Source organism: Sorex fumeus, unplaced genomic scaffold, assembly GCF_029834395.1.
Source record: "Sorex fumeus unplaced genomic scaffold, SorFum_2.1 ptg000008l, whole genome shotgun sequence".
In the NCBI taxonomy this organism is placed as follows: domain Eukaryota; kingdom Metazoa; phylum Chordata; class Mammalia; order Eulipotyphla; family Soricidae; genus Sorex; species Sorex fumeus.
Window position 1 is genome coordinate 34,297,501 of NW_026606065.1, and position 23,340 is coordinate 34,320,840.

Genomic DNA, 23,340 nt, shown 5'->3' on the forward strand with positions numbered 1-23,340 from the left:
ATTTTCTTTGAAGGCACAGAAGGAATACATTTTTGGCACTGGCTCTAGATTTCACAGTTATTTTAGTTTATTTACAAAAATATTTTCATGTTGAATCCAATTCATATTTGCCTCACATTTTTAAATTCAAGCTAAAGCACTTAAGTGGACCGAATTATAGCTTCTAGAATTTCAAATGCACGAGACAGTTCATGCAAAAACATTGGATACACCGGTTGCTAAATTTATTTTTTTGGGGGGGTTGTGTGAAGTCTTTTCAAGCAAAAGAGATACCAAGTTGCATGTGATTAAAATTTTAATAATTCCCAAGGCAGTGAAAGGAATGCACACATTTCTCACAGAAAATAAAGGATAGGTCACAGGAATACTAAGCAGTGCTGTATTTAATATTAGATTAGACATAATGTAAAGAGAAGAAAGGAGAAAAGAAAGGAAACTACCTAACTATAAATAGTTCAGTTAAATGCCATGAAAGAAAAACTGTGTAAGAGACTCATAATTTTCTCTGCAGTTTCCAAAGATGCTATTCTTAAAAGTAAATTTTTATATTGTCCTTTTAGAAAGGTGCATTTGCCAAGTTCTAATTCTTTCAGTTCTTCAGTGGCTTGGGAATTCATGGTCACCTGGTTAATACTGAACAGCTCCTGTCTGCTTTCTGCCTTATACACCGAAATTCTGTTTGGAATGTGACATACAGGTAGTCTTATTTACCATTTATATTTCTTAAACATGGCAGCCAATTGGATAAGATAGATTTATTAGGAATATGACTTAGGTCCATAGGAATATAAAGCCAGAACAGAGAAATGGGGTTTCTACAAAGAACTAATGATTGATAATAAGCCAGTCCTATAAGACCCTTTCTGACTTTACTGCTCTATGAAGACATAAACTTAGTAAAATTAATAAGCCACAGAAACAAGTGTAAAATACTTGTATCAGTTTGACTTTATATGAAAAATTTTTTAAAGATTTTTTTGTAGTCACTGAGATTTGCAATTTTACAATGATGTCAGTGGTAGGGTTTCATGCATCTAGCATTCCAACATCACCCATTCACCCCCCACCAGACTGTTCATTTCCCTCCACCATTGTCTCAGGTCCTACTTTTCTTACTCATGGTTAGCTCTGTTCTATAAGATCAGTTCTTAGATTCTGTTGGTTTTGACCAATTTTTGGAAAAATAATTGAATTTAGCATATGGGACATAGGCATTTTTTTCTCCCCAAGAGGAAGACACTTAAAAATAGATGGATTTCTTTCTTTTTTAAATGTATATTTTATTTTCATAAAGTAGTTCACAATAGTTCATTACAGACAATATTCAAACACCAATCCCACCACCGAGTACCTTCCCACCATAATAAGAGGGAAGTGTGTGAAGGTTGTTGTATTTCATTCTGGAGCCATTTAAGTCCATATATAAGAAAATACAAGCAAGTATGGTAAAACCAAATGTTTGCTACTTTTGGTACGTAAGTGGGTTAGAGTATAAAAGGTCTATACAGAACATTCTGTGTAGCTCTCTTCTGGGGGCTTTGGTTTATAGTCTCTGGATCTTGGCCATTGATGAGATTACATGGTGGGGGGAAGGTTCAGTTTGTGGGTGTGACTACCAAGCTACTGAAAAACTGGGGAGCTGGGGAGAGGAGGCCCAGTGTCGATCTGAGCAGGCTTGGAGATCTCAGTCACGGGTCCTGCATACTGGGTTTTTCTGCTAGTTCCCTCTCGGGTGAAGCTTATCCAAGTGTGTGGAGACGGGCCTTGAGCATGGAGGCGGTTGGGTTCTGGAGGTTTTTGGCTGCTAGGGTTCTGCTTGGGGCAGGGAGGGAAACTCAACCTGCCCCCCTCCAAGGTGCCTCAGTAAAGACAGATTGGCACCGGGTCAGGACATTCTGCCTGGATTTATTTATTTAAAAAACACACAAACAAAAACAATCACAATTTGTTTAATATCACGAGTTATTGAAATAAAGTTTAATTTTTTTTTTTTAGGGTCAAGCTCAGGCTCTGGCATGTGCAAGGGATAATGCATTAATGCTGAGTTACATTATCTGTCAAAAGAACACTGTTTTACATCAAGTTTTAGATTGTGAATAGTTTCATGGTTTATTTTCAGTGATTGGTGACTACAACACTATTGGTAAAACTGTGAAAACCCATAGATCCATGGCAATTTTTCTGCTTCAGTTTTAATATTCTTCTACATTTATGTTGTCACAATGGTAATGCACACATTTTACATACTTTCCTAAATTTATTGGGTGATGGCTTCCCAATCAGTGCTCAGGGTGTGTCTGTATGGGGGTAGGGGGTTCCTCCTTGACAATTTTTGGTCAACTGAACTGGCAGCTCAGTGCTCTGGTAGGAGGATGTGAAGCAGTTCAGGCCCTATGGGGCAGGGAACCTCCTGGCCATCTTGGCAGGGGCTTTCAGGACCACACTGGGGATGCTATGGGAGCCACCTATTATCAGGGTTTGAACTCAGATCCTGCATGCATCAAATGCAGCCCTGACCACTGAGCTACCTCCCTTGATTTCTTGCTTAGAGATCTTAAGCAAATAACGCATATTAGAGACTCAAGTGATGAAGACACAAAAGAAAATCTCTGGCTCACTACCATTTCCCAAGTTCCAGATATCTGTGGTCATTTCTCCTTATTCTTCCAGATGTGTTTTTTAAAGTATATAAGTAAACAATGGTTTTATATTATCTCCACTTCTTGAAAATCCAAATAGTAGCATGCAATAGATGTTTCTGTGATTTCGGTGTTTTAAAAAGCAATTCTAAATCATTCCATATGAATTCACCAAAAGATTTTTAACCCTCCCCCCTTTTTTGGTTTTTGGTTTTTGGATTACATTCATTGATACTCAGGGGTTACTCTTGGTTTTGTGCTCAAGAATCACTCTTGGTGGTATTGTACACACCAACACTTACTCCTGTTTCTTCTCAGGGAACAATATGCAGTACCAGGAATTAAACCAGGATCAGTTGTGTGCAGGAAAGTACCTTAGCCCCTTCCCCCAACCCCAGTTCTATGCATCTGATCCTTAATGCCCCTCTTTTTTTCTATATCTGTGAGTTTTTTTAAATTTTTATTTTTATTAGTGAGACACCAGAGGTACAGTTGTAGACTTACAAATTTTTGTGCTTGGGCTTCAATTATACAATGATCAAATACCCATCCCTCCACCAGTGCCCATTTCCCACCACCATGGATCCCAGTATCCCTCTCACCCACCCTGCCTCTGTGACAGAGCATTCCCTTTTGTTCTTTCTCTCCTATTGGGTGTTGTGGTTTGCAAAAGAGGCAATGGGTGACAATCCTTAATACCCTTTTTAATGGCTTTCTATTATTCTGAAATAGGAATCTATACTGAAATTCCTAGTTTCCTATTGTTGGCCTTTAATTGGGTCTAATCTTTTATTTTACAAATGATGCTGCGATGAATGAATGAATATGTTGGGTAAGTCAAGCAAAGAGATCCAACAGGATCGGGCCAAAGGTTTATTTAAAAAAGTCTGTAATTTTGATAGATATTGACAAATTGCACACCAAAAGACTAACTAATTTCTCTCCTACCAGCTCTGCAGTTGAGTGACAGCTTTTGTAATCTTATTAACACGGTGTTAAACGTTTTTCATATTTACCCATCTGATAGGTGAGGTCAGTACTTCGGTGAGTTATGAATTGCATTTTTCTTTTCATGAGTGGAATTTAGCATTTTCCCAGCCATTTAAACAATCATTTGCATTTCTTTGTCTGTGATCTGTCTGCGCATATAAGATAAGGAGTTCTGGAAAGAGGAAAAAAACTAAAGGTTCATAAACCAGTTCATGAAAGTCATCACTTCCTCATATAAGTCAGAACTAAAACAACATTATCTTTAGAGATTTTATTTTTATCACAAGTCTAATATTTGGTTCAAATGAAAACATTTTTTTCTAGGCTTCTCTAGTTTATGAGAAGGTAATGTGGCCATTAATAACATATTCAACTTCTAGAACCAATCCTGGTACTTAGCACATTATTTTTTCTTTTTGGGTCACACCAGGGATGCTCAGGGGTTACTCCTGGCTCTGCACTCAATAATTACTCCTGGCAGTGGTAGGGGGACCATATGGGATGCTGGGAATCGAACCTGGATCAGCCGTGTGCAATGCAAATGCCCTATCCTCTGTGCTGTCACTCCAGCCCCTTAATAAATTCTTAATCACTTCTAGAACACTAAATTATTGGACACCTATTGTTGTGCCATTTCCTGTACTAGAGCTCCTATAAACATAAGTTTTTCATGTTGCAAAATTGTGCATAATAACTTTCCCCCTTATTTTACTTGATTTTATTCTTTCCCCTCTTTCTTCCCCCTTGCAATGTAGTCACACACTTGTGGTTCCAAGAATCAAGGCAGTGTGCCATCTGGAATGTACCCTGCTTTGTGGGGTGATTCCCTGGGGTCAGAAGGTAGCTCTTCCCCGGCAAGGCAGCTACTGTCCTATCGAACCTCATTCCTCTGAGAAAAAATAGTTCGGCGAGATGGAAAAGTGAGTCAAAGTTCATACAAACCATCTGTGTATGAGCAGAGATAATAGCAAAAATTTCTTGCTCAAATATCTCCAAGGCATCTTCTACCAGTAGTTTGGCCTTTCTTCCAGTTACACATTATTATTATTTTTTTGTTTCTTTGTTTTTATGCCACACCTAGTGATGCTCAGAGATAACTTCTGGATCTGCACTCAGTAATTATTACTGATGGTTCTCTGAGGTACATATAGGATGCTGGGGATTGAACCCTGGTCACCTGCACGCAAGGCAAATTCTCTATCCACTGTACTATCTCTCCGACCCCCATTTAGACCATTCTTAATGTGCTCCTCTCACAGTGCCTTGCATTATCACGATTGCAATCACTATCATCCTGTTGTTCTTCGATTGCCTCGAGCAGGCACCAGTAACGTCTCCTTCGTCCTAGCCCTGAGATTTTAAAGTGCCATATTCAAGGCCCTTTCAAAGTTAGGAGAATGAGACCCATCATTGTTACTGATATTTGGCATACTGGGTACGCCACGGGGAGTTTGCCAGACTCTGCCGTGTGGGCAGGTTACATTCGGTAGCCTGTCAGGTAGTCCAAAGTAAGAATGAGATAAGATGTCACGTAGCCACGAATGCCTTGCATTATAGCTCAGGAAATACAGTCCTGTGGGATCTTCTTAATAGAAATTAGCATTCATTGATGAAGAGCAGGGCTACAGAATTACACTTGGATTTGGAGAAGATAGGGCTCTAGTTTTATCATGCATTTGTGATTTTCAAAATACCACATTCTCTTATTTAATATACATGACCATATGTGTTCAAGGAGGCGTGCTGTATATTCACTCAACCTTAGGAATCTTGTGGGGTTTTATAGCAGCTGAGGTAGCTGGGTAAGATCCACTATTTGAGCAATTTTTCCTTTGGGGTAGCAGAATCTCCATAGGCTCAGCCTGGGAATTTGTTTTTACAATTTGGTATGTGCTAAGTTAACGCACCTTTAGGGGTGTTTTCAATATCGGGTTTCAGAGGGATAAACCCATACTCTGGAGAAGAACAAAATCTATGCTAATAGAACTACAGTCTTAATTATTAACAAAGTTAAGTGTGGTATAGTGGCAGGTAGCCTTTATATTCCAAACCTAAGGTGATTCTAGCACTGATTTCAGTTCCTCTTTCCTAATGCTGTGGTGAATCCTTAAGCATGGATGACTTGGGAATATCTCTTGCCTAGAACATCTCCCTGCATTGCACTATGTTTCTTTATTTTAGTTACTATTTTTTTTTTTTTTGGTTTGGGGAGTCACACCTGACAGTGGTCAGGACTTACTCCTGACTCTGCACTCAGTGATCCTAATGGTGCTTGGGGGGATCACATGGGGTTCTGGGGATCAAACCCAGATTTGAGAGTAAGGCAAGCACCCTGCTCACTGTACTCTTTCTCTGACCGCATTTTTAAATTTATTTAAATTTTTAAAATCAATTTATTTATTTAATTGAATCGCTGTGAGATACCCAGTTACAAAGCTCTTCATGATCAGGTTTCAGTTATACAATGTTCCACTACCCATCCCTCCACCAGTGTACATTTCCTGCCACCAACGTCCCAGTTACCCTCCCACTGCCATCACTTCCCACCCCACAAGCCTATCTCTATGGCAGGCACTTCCTTCTTTCTCTCTCTATACTGCTTGCTTATGAAGTCTGCTGAGCTTTCCCCCACCCTTTTTTTAAAAAGGGCTTGGGGGGAGGGGGAAATAAATTAAAAGGTGTTTGATCCAGCACCCCATATGGTCCCCAAGTCCACCAGGGGTGATCCCTGAGCCAAGGGCCAGAAGTAAGCTCTGAGCACTGCTGAAATGGCCCCCAAACAAAATAAAACAGCAACAAAAAAATTGATTTCTGAACCTCAAAAAAATTGTTTTTGGTTTAGGTATTGCAATTTGCAAAACAAATTAAGAGCAATGTTTCACTGTATTCCTGAAATTAAATAATAAATAACTATAAATCATAATCCCTTAATAAAAAATTAATTTAAAAATCACATATGGTACATGGTTTTCTATTTGAGAAAAAAGAGCAAATGTTTCAGGCATGCAGTGTTGCTACACCACACACTGGAGGAGGGTCAGGGTGCTTCCACATTGCCCAACCCCCCACCACACACCCCATCCTTAGCAAACTCGACTCTGTCAGCAGACTTCAGGGTCTCCTTATCGTTGGCCATTGTTTTGTTCCTTACTTGGCTTCTCTCTATTCCTCACCTATGAGAGCTCATTCAGGGCTTGTCTTCCCTTTGACTCGCACCATCCCCTTCAGTTCTATCTATGTAGCAGGAACTGCAGGATTTCCTTTGCTCAGAGCTGAGTTGTGTTCCATTGTGAATGTGGATCACAATTTCCTATCCGCTCAGCCATTCTTGGGTACTTGGGTTGCTTCCAGGTCTTGGCTCTTGTGAATAATGCTTCAGTGAACACAGGAGCTCAAATATTTTTTTTTTCAAATTACCATTCTGAATTCTTGGGTTAGATGCCAAGGGGTGAGATGACTGAGTCATATGGCAGTTCTAGCTTTCATTTTTCGAGAAGTCTCTACATTGTTTCCATAGATGAGAGTCCTACTACATGAATAGTGGTTCCTTGAGCTATATTTAGAGCTGACGTGTGTAAAGGAAAGCCTCTGCGAGTATTCTACTTACATCTCTTCACAGTTCAATCCTTAAACATAAGCTTTCTTCCTCAATGACCTAGCAGCTAAATTCCCAGTACTCTTGATATCCAGCGCTCTTCTCTTTGCATGTTATCTATTGTATTTTGTTTTGTTTGTTTGACTGCATCTGGTGATGTTCAGGGATTATTCCTGGCTCTGCACTCAGGAATTACTCCTGCTGGTGCTCAGGGGACCAATGACTTTTGGGATGCTGGGGATCAAACCTGGGTCAGCTGTATATAAGACAAACACCCTTCCCACTGTACTATCTCACTGCCCCCCATGCTATAGTGTTTTATGCTCAGTGCAGATCATGTATGTTTTATGTATACAGATACATATTTGAATATGTATTATTATATGAATGTAATACAGAAATGGTGATTTTTAAAAATGTGACTCCTGGGGCGAACGATAGTACAGAAGTTTGGGCATTTTTCTTGCATTCGACCCACCCAGAATCGATTCCCAGCATCCCATATGGTCCCCCAAGCACCACCAGGAGTCATTCCTGAGTGCATGAGTCAGGAGTAACCCCTGTGCACTGCCAGGTGTGATCCAAAAAGAAAAAAAAGTGACTCCTATAAAATACTTGAAAATCTTTCTACTTAGGATATGATGAGCAGGTGGGTCAGTAGGAGAGGAAGAGAAAACTAGGAACTATACCATTTTGGCAGAGCTCTGCCTAGAAAAAAAAAATGTATGGTAGCATAAATGTCATATTTTCTTGTCATTTTTCTTATTTTCCCTTGGGTTTTTAAGGCCACCCCCAGTTGTTCCCAGGTAAAGGTAAAGGTAAAGGCCCTCCCGTTGATCGTCGATTTGCTCGAGCGGGCCCAGTAACGTCTCCATTGGAGACTTTGTTGTTACTGTGTCTGGCATATCGAATACTCTCGGTAGCTTGCCGGGCTCTCCGAGAGGGGCGGAGGAATCGAACTCGGGTCGGCCATGTTGGCTGCTTGTAAGGCGAGCGCCCTAGTGACACCTATTCTGTGCTCAGAAATCACTCCTGGTGTTACTCAGGGAACCCTATGTGGTGCCAGGGATGGAACCCAGACTGGCCACATCTAAGGCAAGCTCCTTCCCCATGGTACTACCTCTCCATCCCCCAAGTATTCTATTTTTTTTTTTTACTGCTTCTTGTTCCTCCGGAATGTGCTGTCTCTGATGTAGCTGCCTCCCCGTGCTGAGCTGAATCAATGCAGTGAACTTGGGGGTGGGGATTAGCTTTGTTAAGCCTATTACATCTGACATGTATAGGGAAATGGAAAACCAGCGTCTTGATTATACGCTGCTTCACATCCTTGTAGAGTAAAGTAAGGATAAAAAAAATGTGAGCATAAAACAAGAAGTATGTTTAAATGCTCTGTAATGAAAGAAAAAAAAGACCCCACCTTTCCCATTTTGTTGTCACTGTCATGGCAATGACCCAGGGTCACACCCAGTGTGGTGAGGTTCATACACAACACGGCAATGCTCAGTAGGGGGTCCACTCTTTAGTGTCATTCTTGCACACATGCTCACTGGAGGGGGGGGGCAGGGGGAGTATCATTTAGTTGTGATGCTCAAGCATGTTGTGGCTGTCGTGCTTACCAGAATCGCTGTGATGCGCCCAGCTCCCAGTCTTTTTCCCAGAGAGCAGTCCCCAGACATGGTGCATATCCCTCTCAAGCTACAGTGCTTATCTGGGGCCATACACTTAACTTTTTGTGCTTGCACACAGAGAACTGGGTACCACAGACTTTACACTCTGGGGAGGCACTAAGAGGGTCCAACAGCAAGCAGAGATTCTCTGTTCGTTCCCTCCCACCCCCAAATCTCCAGTGACCCAGGGGTCATGCCCATAAGCCACCTCTTGCTGGCACTAGATAATCTCCTTATTGGTCACCATCCAGATCACACAGCTTTTTCTCCCAGAAGGGAGCAACATGATGCCCACCATAGCCATGCCACCAAACAGGGGCGGGTAAAAGCCAAAAACCTCCAGAACCCAACCGCCACTATGCTCAAGGCCGCACCCCACACGTTCAGGTGGAGCCTCACATATAAGTGAGCATATTCCTGAACTGAGCGTCCGTGAATCACATCATAAGATACTCCCTACCCATTCTCTCCAAGTACCACACCACATTGGATGGTATTCAAATAGTAGGCAACAAATCATAGAGGGAAATATATATATATATATATATACATATAATTACATGCATGTATACATAGTTTTAGATATATATACAAAAGATCACATCACTCAAACTTTAACAACATGTTAATGATATTCTAAAGAATGTCTTAATGGCTTCTGCCAAAATAGAACATTCATCACACTGTCTCCTCTATGGATATTTTTTGTAGCATTGTTGGTGGTTTTCCATAATAGACAATACAAAATATATTATTTTGGTTGTGCCTTGGGACAGGGATTAGGGCTTGGGATGGAAACATCCCAAATTTGGTGGTGGCAAGTTGTAATGGTGGTGGGATTGGTGTTTGAATATTAACTGTAATCAAATATGGTGAACCACCTTATAAAATAAAAAAAAATTATAAAAAAAGAGGTCCCAACAGCAAAGCTGCAAGGACCAGGTCCTGCATATGTGGGTGTCCCTGGGAATGGAACTCATGGCCTCATGCTTGGAAAACATGTAGCTTTAGCTACTGATCCATCCCCTGGTCACTGACTGGTTTTTGTTTTTGTGTTTTTAAAGAATTGCACTGCACTGTCTGTAGCACTGTCCTCCCATTGTTCATCAATTTGCTCGAGTGGGCACCAGTAACGTCTCCATTGTGAGACTTGTTGTTACTGTGTTTGGAAAATCGAATATGCCAGGGGGAACTTGCCAGACTCTGTGATGCCGGTGGGATACTCTTTGTAGCTTGCCGGGCTCTCCAAGAGGGACAGAGGAATCGAACCTGGGTTGGCCATGTGCAAGGCAAACATCCTACCCACTGTGCTATTGCTCCAGCCCTTTTAAAGAATTACTGTTAGGAATTCTCTCATTTCGAAAATCTGACCCAACATAAATAGACTTTTCTAACTTACTGTAGTTCCGATAAAATGTTTTCGATAATGTTAACATGAACGGTTTGATTACAGGGAGTTACCGCATCTCTCCATTGCAGAAGTGCCCACAACCCTCCACCACTGTCCTTATATTACTGCCACTCCATCACTTTGTTCTACACTATTATCTTCCCGCTTCTTGGTATTAAGAGTTTTGTAATCCAAGTCCAAGGGTTTGTCATTGTTTGAGATAAAATCGTATTGTCTTGTTTGGTTTTGTCTATTTTTTTACAGATGAATGAGCTTATCCCATACTTGCCCATTTGCTACAATTTTTTTTGTTCATGTCTCTTTCTGTCTTAAATTGGAACACCCCCAAACAGAACTGAGTCTCTAGGGTGGCTTTGTTTTGAGGCCACACCCAACAGTGTCCTGGGGCTTCTCCCAACTCTGTCCTGGGTGTACATCATGCAAAACATGCTCCCAGCCCATTGAACTATATCTTTGGCTTCTGACTTTTACCTGTGAATTCTCAGCAGTCCAGAGAATGATCATGTAAATGATTATAAAACGAACTATGGGGGCTGGAGCAATAGCACAGCGTGTAGGGCGTTTGCCTTGCATGCGGCCCACCCAAGTTCGATTCCCAGCATCCCATATGGTCCTCTGAGCACCGCCAGGAGTAATTCCTGAGTGCAGAGCCAGGAGTAACCTCTGTGCATTGCCAGGTGTGACCCAAAAAGCAATAAATAAATAAATAAATAAAATGAACTATGATGGCAAAGTGCAGATTCTAGATGGGAATACATGAACACCAGCGGGGAGAACCAGTGTGTGATGTTCTGAGAACTGATAAAGTCTGTGTCCATGGCCTGTTTCCATGGTGGTCCTTCCCTGGGTGGAAACACTCATTTCACACCTCTAGTGGCCGCTGCACATGCAGTCTTTGAAGAAAGGGTCGTGTCTGATTCACCTCAGTCATTAAGGGTCTAAGAAAGATGCTTACGCTTTTCCTGTATTTTGTCCCATTTCTTTGGACCTCGGAGCACTGTATTTGTGGATTGATGGTTTCTTCATCAAGCCTTGCATTAGAAATATCTTACCTTGAAATCTCACTGGTGGTTCTTATTTATTTAGTTCTGGTTTTGCAACAAGTATTTATTAGGTAAGTCCAGGGTGAGGATCCTTCAAAGCATTTTGCTTCAATATTACTTCCAAGTTGTAATTCAGTGTTTGGTTTTCCCTTCTTGGATTCTTTCTTACTGGAACGCAGCAGATCTAACATAGGTATACCAAAACATGTATCCTCATTTCAAAAGGCTTCCATTTTTCAATACCAAAGTACAGCTGTAGATCTCTTTGGCACATATAAGGCAACAGATGATAAACTTTTCCTTCACTGTTGCCTTTATTAATAACAGTCATTACCTTCTGCATTTACATATGTATGAGCTGAGTAGAACTTAACTGTGTCCATTGCACAAAAAAGTATCTAGGGACTATTAGAATATATTTTCCAAAAAATACATGTGTCATGGACACAGTCCCACAGGTGCCATGATTTCCACAAATACAATCCCTTATTTTTCTTCTATGACCAATGTTCACAAATGTAACAAAAACACACCTTTACAGGCTGACCTCTTTCTCTTTCCACTGTGGATATGTTGCAGTTAACATCATTTTGATGATTGTGTCCTTTGCATCTTCTTGGCACGTACCCGCTGTTTTTTTCCTTCGACTACTTTCTGTACACTGTATACTCTGTGAATAGTGCCCATTCAAGCACTTATTGTTTAATGTTTTATGGTCCTTCTGAGACCTATAATCTATCCTCATTATTTTTTCCTGTTCTTTTATCTCTCCAAATTATGAATTGCTTTATACTCTTGTGCCCTCCTTAATTATTTACATTTTGAACTGGGTGGATTCTGGTACTTTCCAGAAGCTATTTACTTCTTGCAGCACTGAATCTTGTCTCTTCTGTGTCCCAGGACTCTTGCATCTTCTTTTCTAATCATGCTTGATCTTGGACTTGATTACAGAGTGGACACAGAGCTCGGGATGTGACTCAGTGTTAGAGCACTTATCTGGGTTTTGTCTTTGGCACTGAAGGAGAGGAGGAGAGAGGAAGAGAAGGAAAATTATCCTAGAATGGATCTAAAAGGCCAAAAGCCTTTATACAACCTTCTTTGGAAAATACATTCTAATAGTCCCTAGATACTCTTTTGGGCATTACTTAGAATTTGTTCCAGCTGCTTAGGACAGAAAGCCCAAATTTCAGAAGCTTAAGCCAAAAGGAGGTGCATCTTCTTCATATGTAAAAAACCCCAGGGACAGGTAGGCCAGGACTGGGCAATGTGTTATAGTTATCCAACACTTTCATCCTTTCTCGCATCCTTAATGAGAGTCTTTTTCCTTGCTTTTTGGGCCACAGACTTCTGGTGAGCTGTGGTACAGAGGTTGACCTGACCCTCCTGCATGCAAAATATGCACTCATCCTATTGAGCTATTGCATCAGCTCAAGGGGGAAACTTTCCCTCACAACTTTGCTTGTTGGCTGCAGCTCCATTGCATCCATGATCTAGAAAACAACGAAAAAGAAAGAGAAAGGGAAAAATACTCTTTTCTATTAAATCAACCTCCTTTAAGGAACTGCTCAGATTAAACCAGTGACTTCCTGTTAAATCTTAGGAATAGCTTGACATATTGGTTCAGTTGAGGCACTGTTGAGATTGGTGAGGAGGAATGGGGGAACTGAACATTGGACAAGAAACCAGGTGTGCTTCTTGCAACTGTAGACCTCTGGATCTATTACTTGGGTACCATGCTTGAAGCAGATTTTGTGGGCAAGGCTGACAGGACCACTGGGGGCCCACTTGGACGATGAAACATAACATCTCTCTCTCTCTCTCTTTCTCTCTCTCCCTCTCAACTACTAACCTAACCAGGACTTTCCAGGTTTCAGGATATGGGGGATCTTTCTAATGAACCTACTTTGACAACCAATGCTGGCTCCTTTCCAAGGATAAATACCCCTTCTCCAACGTAATGTTCCAAACTCTACTTGTTGGAAAGTACCACCGTGTACACGATCATGTCCTCTTCCAAAGTAGTTGCTGATGCATCAAAATCTCTTTTATGGCTTTAGCCTTGCTTTATGCCTTCAATCTTTGTTACTCAAAGCCAAGATCTTAGAATTAAAAAACTTGTGTCTCTTTTCTTGCTCAGGTCTTTGAGCTATTGCAGTTTGGATTTCTAATTTGTCTCTGTCATAAATTTTAAGCATTTTCTCGGGGGAAAAATTTGCTTCTGTAAATGTGTTGATTCTTTTCACTTTTTCAAATATAGCCACGTGAGGCAATTCAGGCAGAAATCTTAGGAAAGACTTAAACATGTTATTTGTTACATAGATACCGGCAATATACTTTGCACGAGTGATTTCTGACACACTCCCCAAGTAATTTGCAACTTGCAGAATTAAACCTGGAGCATTCTGGTTCCAGAAAGTCTCATCGCTTTTTTTATCCTGCAAACCAGAGGGACAATGCAATGTCAGCAATGAATCAATGTAGAGAAAAGGGAATTCTGGCTGGGCGCAATCAGGGGTAGGAGCATAAAACAGGTCTTTGCAAAACTAGTGCCAGAGAATAGCAGGTTTAAAGCTTGCTTGGCCAGGCAGGCTTGAGGATGTGACATTGTCTAGGAAGGACCCTGTTGTGTTGAATTTTATTAGAAATAAAACTACTCTGCATGACACTTTATCAGATAATATATTCTTCCTCAGCATGGACCCTCCATTTTTTTTTATTGGGGGGAAGCACACCCAGAGGTGCCCTGAGTTCAGAGCTCAGAGCCCTGGTTCAGAGACTCCTGGCTCTGAGCTCAGGGATCACTCCTGGTGAGGCTCAGGGTCATATGGGGGGAGGGATTGAACTGGGGTCAGCCACATGCAAGGCAAAAGCTCTACCCACTGTACTGTCACTCTAGCCCGTCTCTTCCAGTTGCATGCCTAGCTCAAGTCTTTAAAGGCGAAAAGTCCTTATCACTGACTGCTAGGTGTGAGGGATCTTATTCGGAGAAATAGAGAAACAAACACAGGATAGTGCAATTGCTGCAAAGGAAGGCAGTGTGGTGAGTGGCTGAATTAATTCATTGAACAAGTGTTGATTGAAATAAATGTGTCCCGGCCCCTATGGTCCAGGTCTTGGGATGACAGGTATCAGGGGCACACAGTGATAGGAAGCACGACATCATCAGAGATCCTTGAACTTCCCATCTAGGGGTGAAGGAAGAGCTCTCTCTGCTAGGAATAGAAGATGGAACTTACATTGACATCCTATTGCAGTTCTTGGTCTATATAAGTGGGTGTTTTGCTATTAATAAATATTTAAAAAAATTTTGTTTGAGATACCATGATGTGTATATAATAGGGTTCCATGCAGGCAACTTTCCAATATCGCATCCTCCTCCAGAGTATCCTAGTTCCTCAACCCTAATATCAGTGTTTACCTACTATAGTCAGCTCCATTCTGTAGACCAGTTCTCATGTTCTGTTGCCTTTGTCTATTTGTTATTCCCCTACTATACTTCTTTGCGTCCCACATATAAGACAGACCGTTCTATATTTGTCCCTCGACTCCTGACCGATTTTGCTCAGCATGATGATACTTTCCAAATTTGTCCATATAGAGGAAAATTGCATGATCTTATCTTTTTTTTATAGTCAAGTGTATTTCACTTTGTGTGTGAGAGAGAGATTTTTAAAAATTCAGTCATCTGTTTTTGGACACTAGGGTTTTTCCAGATTTTGGCTATTGTGAATAATGCTACAGTGAATATAGAAGTGAAAATATTTTTACAAAATAGTGTTTTTGACCCTTGGCATATATGGTAAAAAGTGGGATTTCTGAGTCACATGGAAGCACAATTTTTAGGTTTTATGAAATATGTTATATTGTTTTCCAAAAAGCTTTACCACGTGGTATTCCCACCAATAAGAGCAAAAATCTTTTGCCACACCCTTTGTCACACCATTCAACACTGTTTTTTTTTTCTTTTTGATGTATGTCAATCTTACTGGTGTGTTGTTAGTATTATTTTAATAATAATAATTTATGAACTTGACAAGGAATTAATAGTTACCTTGGAAAAATAATGAGTGATATGCATAGAACAAAATTTTTGGAGTTTCTTTTCCTGACACAATGCCAAGAACTCAAATGAGAGGGTTACAATTTTCAAGCATAGAATTCTGGGTGTTTTAGGTGAGAAGAAACTTGAAAACCATTCTGGATATTTTTCTTCCTCTTTCACATCCCCTTCCTCCCTCTCTCCTTCCCTCTCCCACCTCTTGTCCTGTGCATATCAAGTCTGCTAAAACATAGCTTGTTTCTTCTGTTAAGACAAAAATCATTGAAATTTGCCTGGAATATGCAACTTACTCTTCTCAAAAGTCATTAAACATGCATTTGTTGAAAACCTTTAAAGTCCCTAAATCAATAGGAAATCTACAATGTGAGTTTCTACATGTTCACTTGACAATGGTGTTTACAACTCTGCTGGGACGCATAAGCCAGACATCCTTGAGTAATAAGTAAAGGAAGTGTCAGAGCAATAATACAGCAGGGAAGGTGATTTCTTTGAAGATGGCCAACCTGGGCTCTATCTCCAGTACCCATATGGTCCCCTGAGCACTGTCAGGAGTTGTACACAAGTGCAGAGTCAGGAGTAAGCCCTGAGCACCACCATGTGAGGATCCCAAATCAAATCAACCAACTAAAAAAAAAGTAATGCAGCTGGGGTGGTAGTCCTGAGGGAGAGCACTTGCCTTGTGTGTGAGGCTCTGAGTTGAATCACTGGCACTGTATGGTCCCTACTGTACCATTGGTAGCGACTCCCAAGCTCCAAGTTGGAAAAAGCTCTGAGTCCAGTTGTGCGTGGCCATCAAACCCAAACAACTAACTTAAATGCCAGGAACATCTTGCTAAAACTAAACTGAGTAGATGAAAGTGTTTTATGTCAAGAAGAGTTCTGTTCTGGATTAGAGAGAAAGTATGGTGGATAGGGAGCTCTAACCTGGCAAGTCACTGACTCTAGTTCAATCCATGGCACTACATATAGTCTCCTGAGCACTGCCAGGAGTAAGCCCTGAGCACTGTCTTTTGTTAAGTAAAATGAACAAACAAACAAACAAACAAAAACCTTATTTTATGTTAGAGAAAGTTCCAGGTGAGTTGGATTAGACCTGTCAACCTTAGATACCATCTTCAACTGTCTTGCAGGTACTTCATTCCTTTACTGATGCCGTTTTTGATGAGTGGATGAAAAGATTCAATCCTTCAGAAAATGCCTGGCCTCAGGAGTTGGCGCCCATCGGTCACAACCGCCTGTACAACATGGTGCCTTTCTTCCCTCCAGTGACTAATGAGGAATTCTTTTTAACCGCAGACCAACTTGGCTATAGCTACGCCCTTGACCTGCCAGGTGACTAACAAAACTTCTAAATGGGTGACTCATTTATCTTCCAAAGATGTTTTCATTGGTTCTTTTTTTTTTGTTTTCCAAAATGTAAACCAGGATCTTAAATGGCTACATTCAAAGCTTATTAAGTTTATTGGCAATTTTCTAAAATATATGTCACCTTTAGATATGAGTTTTAAACTGGCAATTAAACATGAGGAAAGGGTTGGCCTGGGCGCATGACTGGTTTAGAAAATTGAGAGTTGTTAGGAGACTTTGTTCGGTGGAGGATCTAGCTCCTGCTACATCTGGTTTTGTAATTCTTCCCAAATGAACAAAGAGCTGACCATGATTTGAAGTAGCTAAGTCAGCAGTCTTAGATGTTTTTACAACTGTGGACCAGCACCTGTCCTGTAGATTGGTCCTCACACTAGTAGTTATAATCAAGGTGATAGACCAGTAGTTCTTAACTTTTCTACATCTGTGCACCAGCAGAGATCTATGGGCTGGTGTTTGAATCACCAGATCACTGATGAAGTAAAAAACACACAAGCCCGGAGTGGGCAAAGGCAGGACTTAGAGTTGACTGCTTTTAAGTCGGGCTGGGTTTAGGATAGATAAGTGCAGCCCTTGTCTTGAGCTCAAAATTCAAGGAGAGACCAAAAAATCAGCCATTAAGACAATAATATCATGCAATGTAAATTATACCCCCAATCCATGCTGATGGTCAAAATTTTAAGTAAAGGCAAGCTGTTGGTTGGTTGGTTAATGCCTTATTATCTTATAATAAACATTATTTTTTTTTCCTGTGAAGTCATACCACCCCTGACAGGTTAACCTGTGCAAGGTTAATAATGCCAGTTTGCCTGCTGATTGTTTTTATTTTACAATAATATTTTTTAAAGTAATGATTTTATCCATTTATTTTTATGCTTTATACAACAGCCATATACAACAGCACTCAGCAGGCATCTCTCTGTTCTGTGCCTGAGAGTCTCTCTCAGTGCTGCTTGGGGGACCATGCCACATCAAGGATTGAACCCTCCTATGTGCAAAGCATGAACTTATCCCGTTGGCTTATCTCTCTGGCTTTTGAGTAATTCTTTTTTAAGTGTATCCATTTTAATTAGCCTTTACCACTTGGTTCAAGAGAGCAGAGGATATTTTGAAAGTGAATCTAGGAATTGAAGAGCTAGGGCTGAAGTACAAGCTCAGCAATAGGATGACCTCAGTTCAATCTCGACATAGTTCCTGTAGCCTAAACAGCACTGCATCCTTGAACCCTGGTAATGAAAGATTGGCTGAAAATTGCCAGGAGAACCCTTTAGTTTCCTCAACATCTCTTGGGTACCCCCCCATCCCCAAGAAGTCTGTACAGAAGATGCACATTTTTTTAAAATTTCTTTTATTTTATAAGGTAGTTCACAATATTTGATTACATTAATATTCAAACGCCAATCCCATCACCAATACACCTTCCCACCACCATGTTTCAGATATTTCCATCCTGAACCCCAATCCCTGTCCCAGAGCAGAACCCAAATAATGTATTTTGTATTGTTTGTTATGAAAAACTGCTGAAGATGCTACAAAAAAGTATCCTTAGAGGAAAAAGAGTAAAGATTGTTCTATTTCAACAGGGGACATTAAGACCTTCTGTAAGAGATCACTAACATGTTGCTAAAGGTGGAGCCTTGTGTGCTTTTGTATATATATCTGTAAATATTTCCCTCTAAGATTTGTTGCCTACTACTGTGAACCCCATCAAATGTGGTGTGGTGCGGTACTTTTGGAGTATGGGTAGGGTGTATCCTATAAAGAAGACACATTTAAAAAAAATTTTTTTTATTGAATCACCGTGAGATCCAGTTACAAAGCTTTCATGTATGAGTTTCAGTCACACATTTTTATCTTTCCCAGGCCCCTGTTGTAGTTCCATTTGTCGTTTTATTATTGCCCTCAAGGGTCCCCTGGATGGACCCAGGGACATGGTTGTTGCCTCAGGTATGATGGAGGGGCACTTTCTGTTTGTTATCAGAAAGGAAGGAGATTTTTAGCCAGATGTGGACTGATTTATTTTCTCTTTCTGTAAAGGGGGCAGGAACTCAAATTAGCTTGAGCACCTCTCAAGAAGAGTGTGAGAAGGAAGCCAAGCTCTGGTGCAAAGCACCAGGCGAAGACAACCATGAGTTAAGATTGGGTGTTTGAGAAGGGCCTGGTTTCAGAGACCTAGACAGAAACAAGAAGCTAGACAGAATTTGCAATGAGACAGCCTCCTGTGTGCTTTGGTGGGACGTCACGAAGATGCAGACCTTCACCTGTGTGAGCAGGGATGGGGAGATATTAGGCCCTGCTCGAGTACCCTGCTGGTGGGGAAGTCAATGATATCCCGATTGCAAAATATTATGACAGCTTCTCCAAAATGTAGACCTCTCCTAGCCTCCGGCAGTTCCCCTTCTGGGTATAAACCCCACAGAATTGAAAGCAGAGGTCTCAAAGAGCTGATTGTCTACCCCTGCTCATGGTAGCAAGTGTATAATAGATAAAAGGTGGAAACTGTCCAAGCACCCAGGCCTTGATGAATGGACAGACCCATCGTGGAGAAACCATACAATGGCAGATTATTCCACTTTACAGAGGATGCCGGCCCTGTGACAGGCCACGAGATGGGTGAATCTTGGAGGCTTCGTGTGAAGTGAATCAAGCCACTCATGAAAGGACAAAACTGGTAGCTCTCCACTTCTATCAAGTCCCCAGAGTAGTTGGATTCATAGAGACAGAGAGTTAGAATGGCCGTGGTCAGTGTCAGAGACTCGTTGGGATAATAGGGAGTCACCATATTAGTTTCGTACAAGAGAGGAGTTCTGTGGAGAACATGTTTGTGCAACAATGAAAAATGTGCATGGGCTGAATGCCACTGAGGTGGGCATTTGCAACGGTCAAGATGGGGTCAGGGAGAGCTCAATGGCCGGAGCACACGCTCACAGGTACAACTAACCAGTGTTAAAGAACTAGGATGAACTAGTGGGAATCTTGCAAATGTTGACCTGGTCCAAGTTAGATTCCTGGCATCCTGTGACAATAAGCACCACCAGGACTGACCCCTGAGCACCGCCAGATGTGACTCTCCCCCCACCCCCAGAAAGAAAATACAACCAGTCAGTGGTCAAGATGGTCAAATCAGTTCCCACCGTATCAAGGAGACAAGACTGGAAATAGATGGTGGACTGGAGCAGGAGAGGACACAGTTGGAGACACCCCTTGGAGTGGTCAGAGTCTCTGCAAGACTGGAAAACTAGACGGAGACTTTTCCACTTGAAGTGTTGTGTAGAGACAAGAGCCTAGTTCAGAGAAATGGAATTTCAGACTCTGTGTATGAGACCACGTTAGCGTTCTGAAAGAAATGTCACGTTGACCTAGATCTACTAAAAATGAAGCCCACTTCTGTTGTGGAAGATCCTTTGTAAAGATATCTGAGGAGAGGATTTTATTTATCATATGGAAAGTTAAGATTTTTATTCACAGCTATTTCAGTGGGTACAGATATTATCTGCTTCTGTTATGAAATCCTTTCTGGTATAATAACCTATCTGATAGACTTCAGACATTTCTCACCACACAAAGAAAGGAGAGGTAATAGCAGAATTTCTCTACCTGAGAAGCACACATATTATATAATATATATATATACATATATATATAGTATATATATATATCTGTCATTTTCCCAGAGACCATTTATTTTATTTTTTTATATACCACTAGCACCCACCCAAGCCCATTTTTGAGCTATACCCAATGGTGCTCAGGGGCTACTCCTAGCTTGCTGTTAGGGGGTGGGAGTGTTAAATCCAGACCTTCTGCATGCATAGCATCTGTATGCTCCAGCCAACACAGCCGGTTCCCAACCCCTCCTCACTCTAAGTGCTGAATTTTCTTGATGTATATATATTATTATGTACATTTTTGCTTTATTTTACTTTGGGGCCACACACAGCCATGCCCAGCTTAGTGCTAAGGGATTGAGCCCCTACTAGTGTTTGGAGAACCATGTGGTACTCAGATGGAACCCACACCTCCTGCATGCAAAGTACATGCACCAGTATGTACTTTGAGAGATCCTCTGAGTGATCTCCACAGCACACTGCCCCTACCAGAAACCATAAAAAAGAACCTTTACAAAGGAATTCTTCTTCTTCTTCTTCTTCTTCTTCTTCTTCTTCTTCTTCTTCTTCTTCTTCTTCTTCTTCTTCTTCTTCTTCTTCTTCTTCTTCTTCTTCTTCTTCTTCTTCTTCTTCTTCTTCTTCTTCTCCTCCTCCTCCTCCTCCTCCTCCTCCTCCTCCTCCTCCTCTTCCTCCTCTTTCCTCCTCTTCCTTTTCCTCCTCTTCCTCTTCCTCCTCCTCCTCTTTCCTCCTCTTCCTTTTCCTCCTCTTCCTCCTCCTCCTTCTTCTTCAAAACAGATTATATTTGAAGGGTTTTTGAAGGTGTAGAGGGAGAGAGGGAGAGAAAGAGAACGAGAGAGAGAGGGACAGGGAGTGGGGCAGGGAGAGAGAGGAAGAGAAAGAAATGTGCTCAAGAGAGAACTCGAGCTTCTTCAAGGGTGGAGAGATAAAGGCATTACATACTTCCCTGAAGGGGTCATTCTGTATAATAATTTTTTAAAGATTTTTAAATTGAATCACTGTGAGATAGACCCTTACAAAGCTGTCCATGATTAAGTTTCAGTCGTACAGTGTTCCAACACCCATTCCCAACACCAGTATTCCCAGTATTCCCAGTTTCCCTCCCATCACCCCCAGCCCCCACCCCTACCTTTCTTCTCTCTCTTTCTCCTTCTCAAGTACAGCAGGTAAGGCACTTGCTTTGCATGCTGCTGACACAGGTTCCATCCCCAGCATCCCATATGGTCACCGGAGCATCACCAGGAGTAATTCCTGAGTGCAGAGCCAGGAGTAACCCCTGAGCATTTCCAGGTGTGGCCCCCAAACCAAACCAAAAATGGGGACCAGAGAGATACTACAGTGAGTAGGGCACTTGCCTTGCATGTGACCAACCCGGGTTCAAATTCTGGCATCCCATGTGATCCCCCAAGCACCACCAGGAGTAATTCCTGAGTGCAGAGCCAGGAATAACCCCTAAGCATCACCAAGTGTGACTCAAAAAGTCAGAAAAAAAACTCTGTATAAATTTTTGCTGTATAAATATTTAATGCCAGAAAGTGTATTTAAATAATAGGAAACTACTTTCCACTGCCTCAAGAAAAACATCCTGGCCGTGGTAAATAGTTGGAAGGGAAGAGATCACATTTTCTACCAGGAAACATAGTATTTTTAAAAGAAGTATTTTTTAGGGGGGGCTAGGTATGAAGGGTATGCCCCATGGTGCTTGGGCTTACTCCTGGCTATGTGGGGGATTGCAACTGCCCTACCTGCTGTACTATGGTTCCAGCCCCTGCAAACCTGGGCATGGCTGGGTAGAAAACAAAACAAAAATGTATATATAGCTTTCTCCTCAAACATGCAAAGGCAAATGGGCTTTTTCTTTCTTTGCGTCAAACAATGCAGCTATGAATGTCCTCATCACAGACGCTTCTCTTGTGCTTTGATTGCAGGTGCGGAGACCCCAGGCTGGGCAGCCACGCTCTCAGTGCTGGTGGGCGCGCTGGTGGCCCTGGGCAGTCTGGGGCTGCTGCTTCCCATCCTGTCCAGACGACGTCGGCGGGGCTTCCCGGCCCTCCTGGACACGCAGCTGAACAGCAGGAGCTACACTGGGGAAGCCCCAGGTGCATACGCCTGATGGGAGAGGAGAGATCGATGCGCATCCCTGCTGACCCAGCACCTCTTCGGCAGCCTCACACTGGGTCGAGGAGACGAGAATTGTTTTTTCTTTAGCCGCAGTGACATTGAATAGCATTCATAGAAAATTCAACATTTTCCCATTAGCATGGAAGGTTCGGGCTTTGAACTCAGGACTGCTGTTCTTTCTTTTGCTTGTTTCTTCTTACCTGCCTCCCTTCATCCTTCAATTCTCTTTTGCTGTGACTGTTGTGACCTCGGGTCCCACACACTGGGTAACAGTACTTGCACACTAAGCCATGGTGTGGGCGCGCGCGCACACACACATACACACACACACACACACACAGCATCTGTCTGCAGAGCTGGGCAGAGTTTCGTGCTTTAATTGTGGTGCTGAAGCAACACTCTTCCTTGGTGTGTGTTATGGTGCTGGGGTAAAAGTCAGCATCTCATGCTTCCGAGGTCAACCCTTTACCATGGAGCTGACCCTCGCCCCCTCCATTCTGTGTTGATACCTAAAGAGAATTGCAGAAAATGAAGATATAATTATGAACGGTAGATATGCTCTGAAAAAGTTGGGGATAATCGATTGCTTGTTAAAAGTACCAGGGGAAGTGACTTTTTATAGACGAGCTCCTTTATAAATGATTCTATAAAGCTAATAACCACATCTAGCTTATCTTGTAGGTATATCAGAATTTTCATATGTCATAGTTTCAAAGGATTTGTTTAAAGCAAGATCCGTTCTAAGTAAAAAAATAAAGAGAAATTGTTCCTACTTAACTACTTTTTATCTGTAGTGCATGTAGCTTTCCCCCAAATATTATGT

General features: G+C 41.7%; 1 protein-coding gene across 1 annotated transcript in view; it reads left to right on the plus strand.

The window, feature by feature from the left end:
- DCT (dopachrome tautomerase) overlaps positions 1–22,509 on the plus strand; it is a 51,008-nt gene extending 28,499 nt beyond the window's left edge. The window contains exons 7-8 of the mRNA XM_056109970.1: positions 16,536–16,737; positions 22,325–22,509. Of these exons, the coding sequence (XP_055965945.1) occupies positions 16,536–16,737; positions 22,325–22,509 (387 nt within the window). The remainder of the gene's footprint in view (positions 1–16,535; positions 16,738–22,324) is intronic.
- The last annotated feature ends 831 nt before the right edge of the window (positions 22,510–23,340 follow it).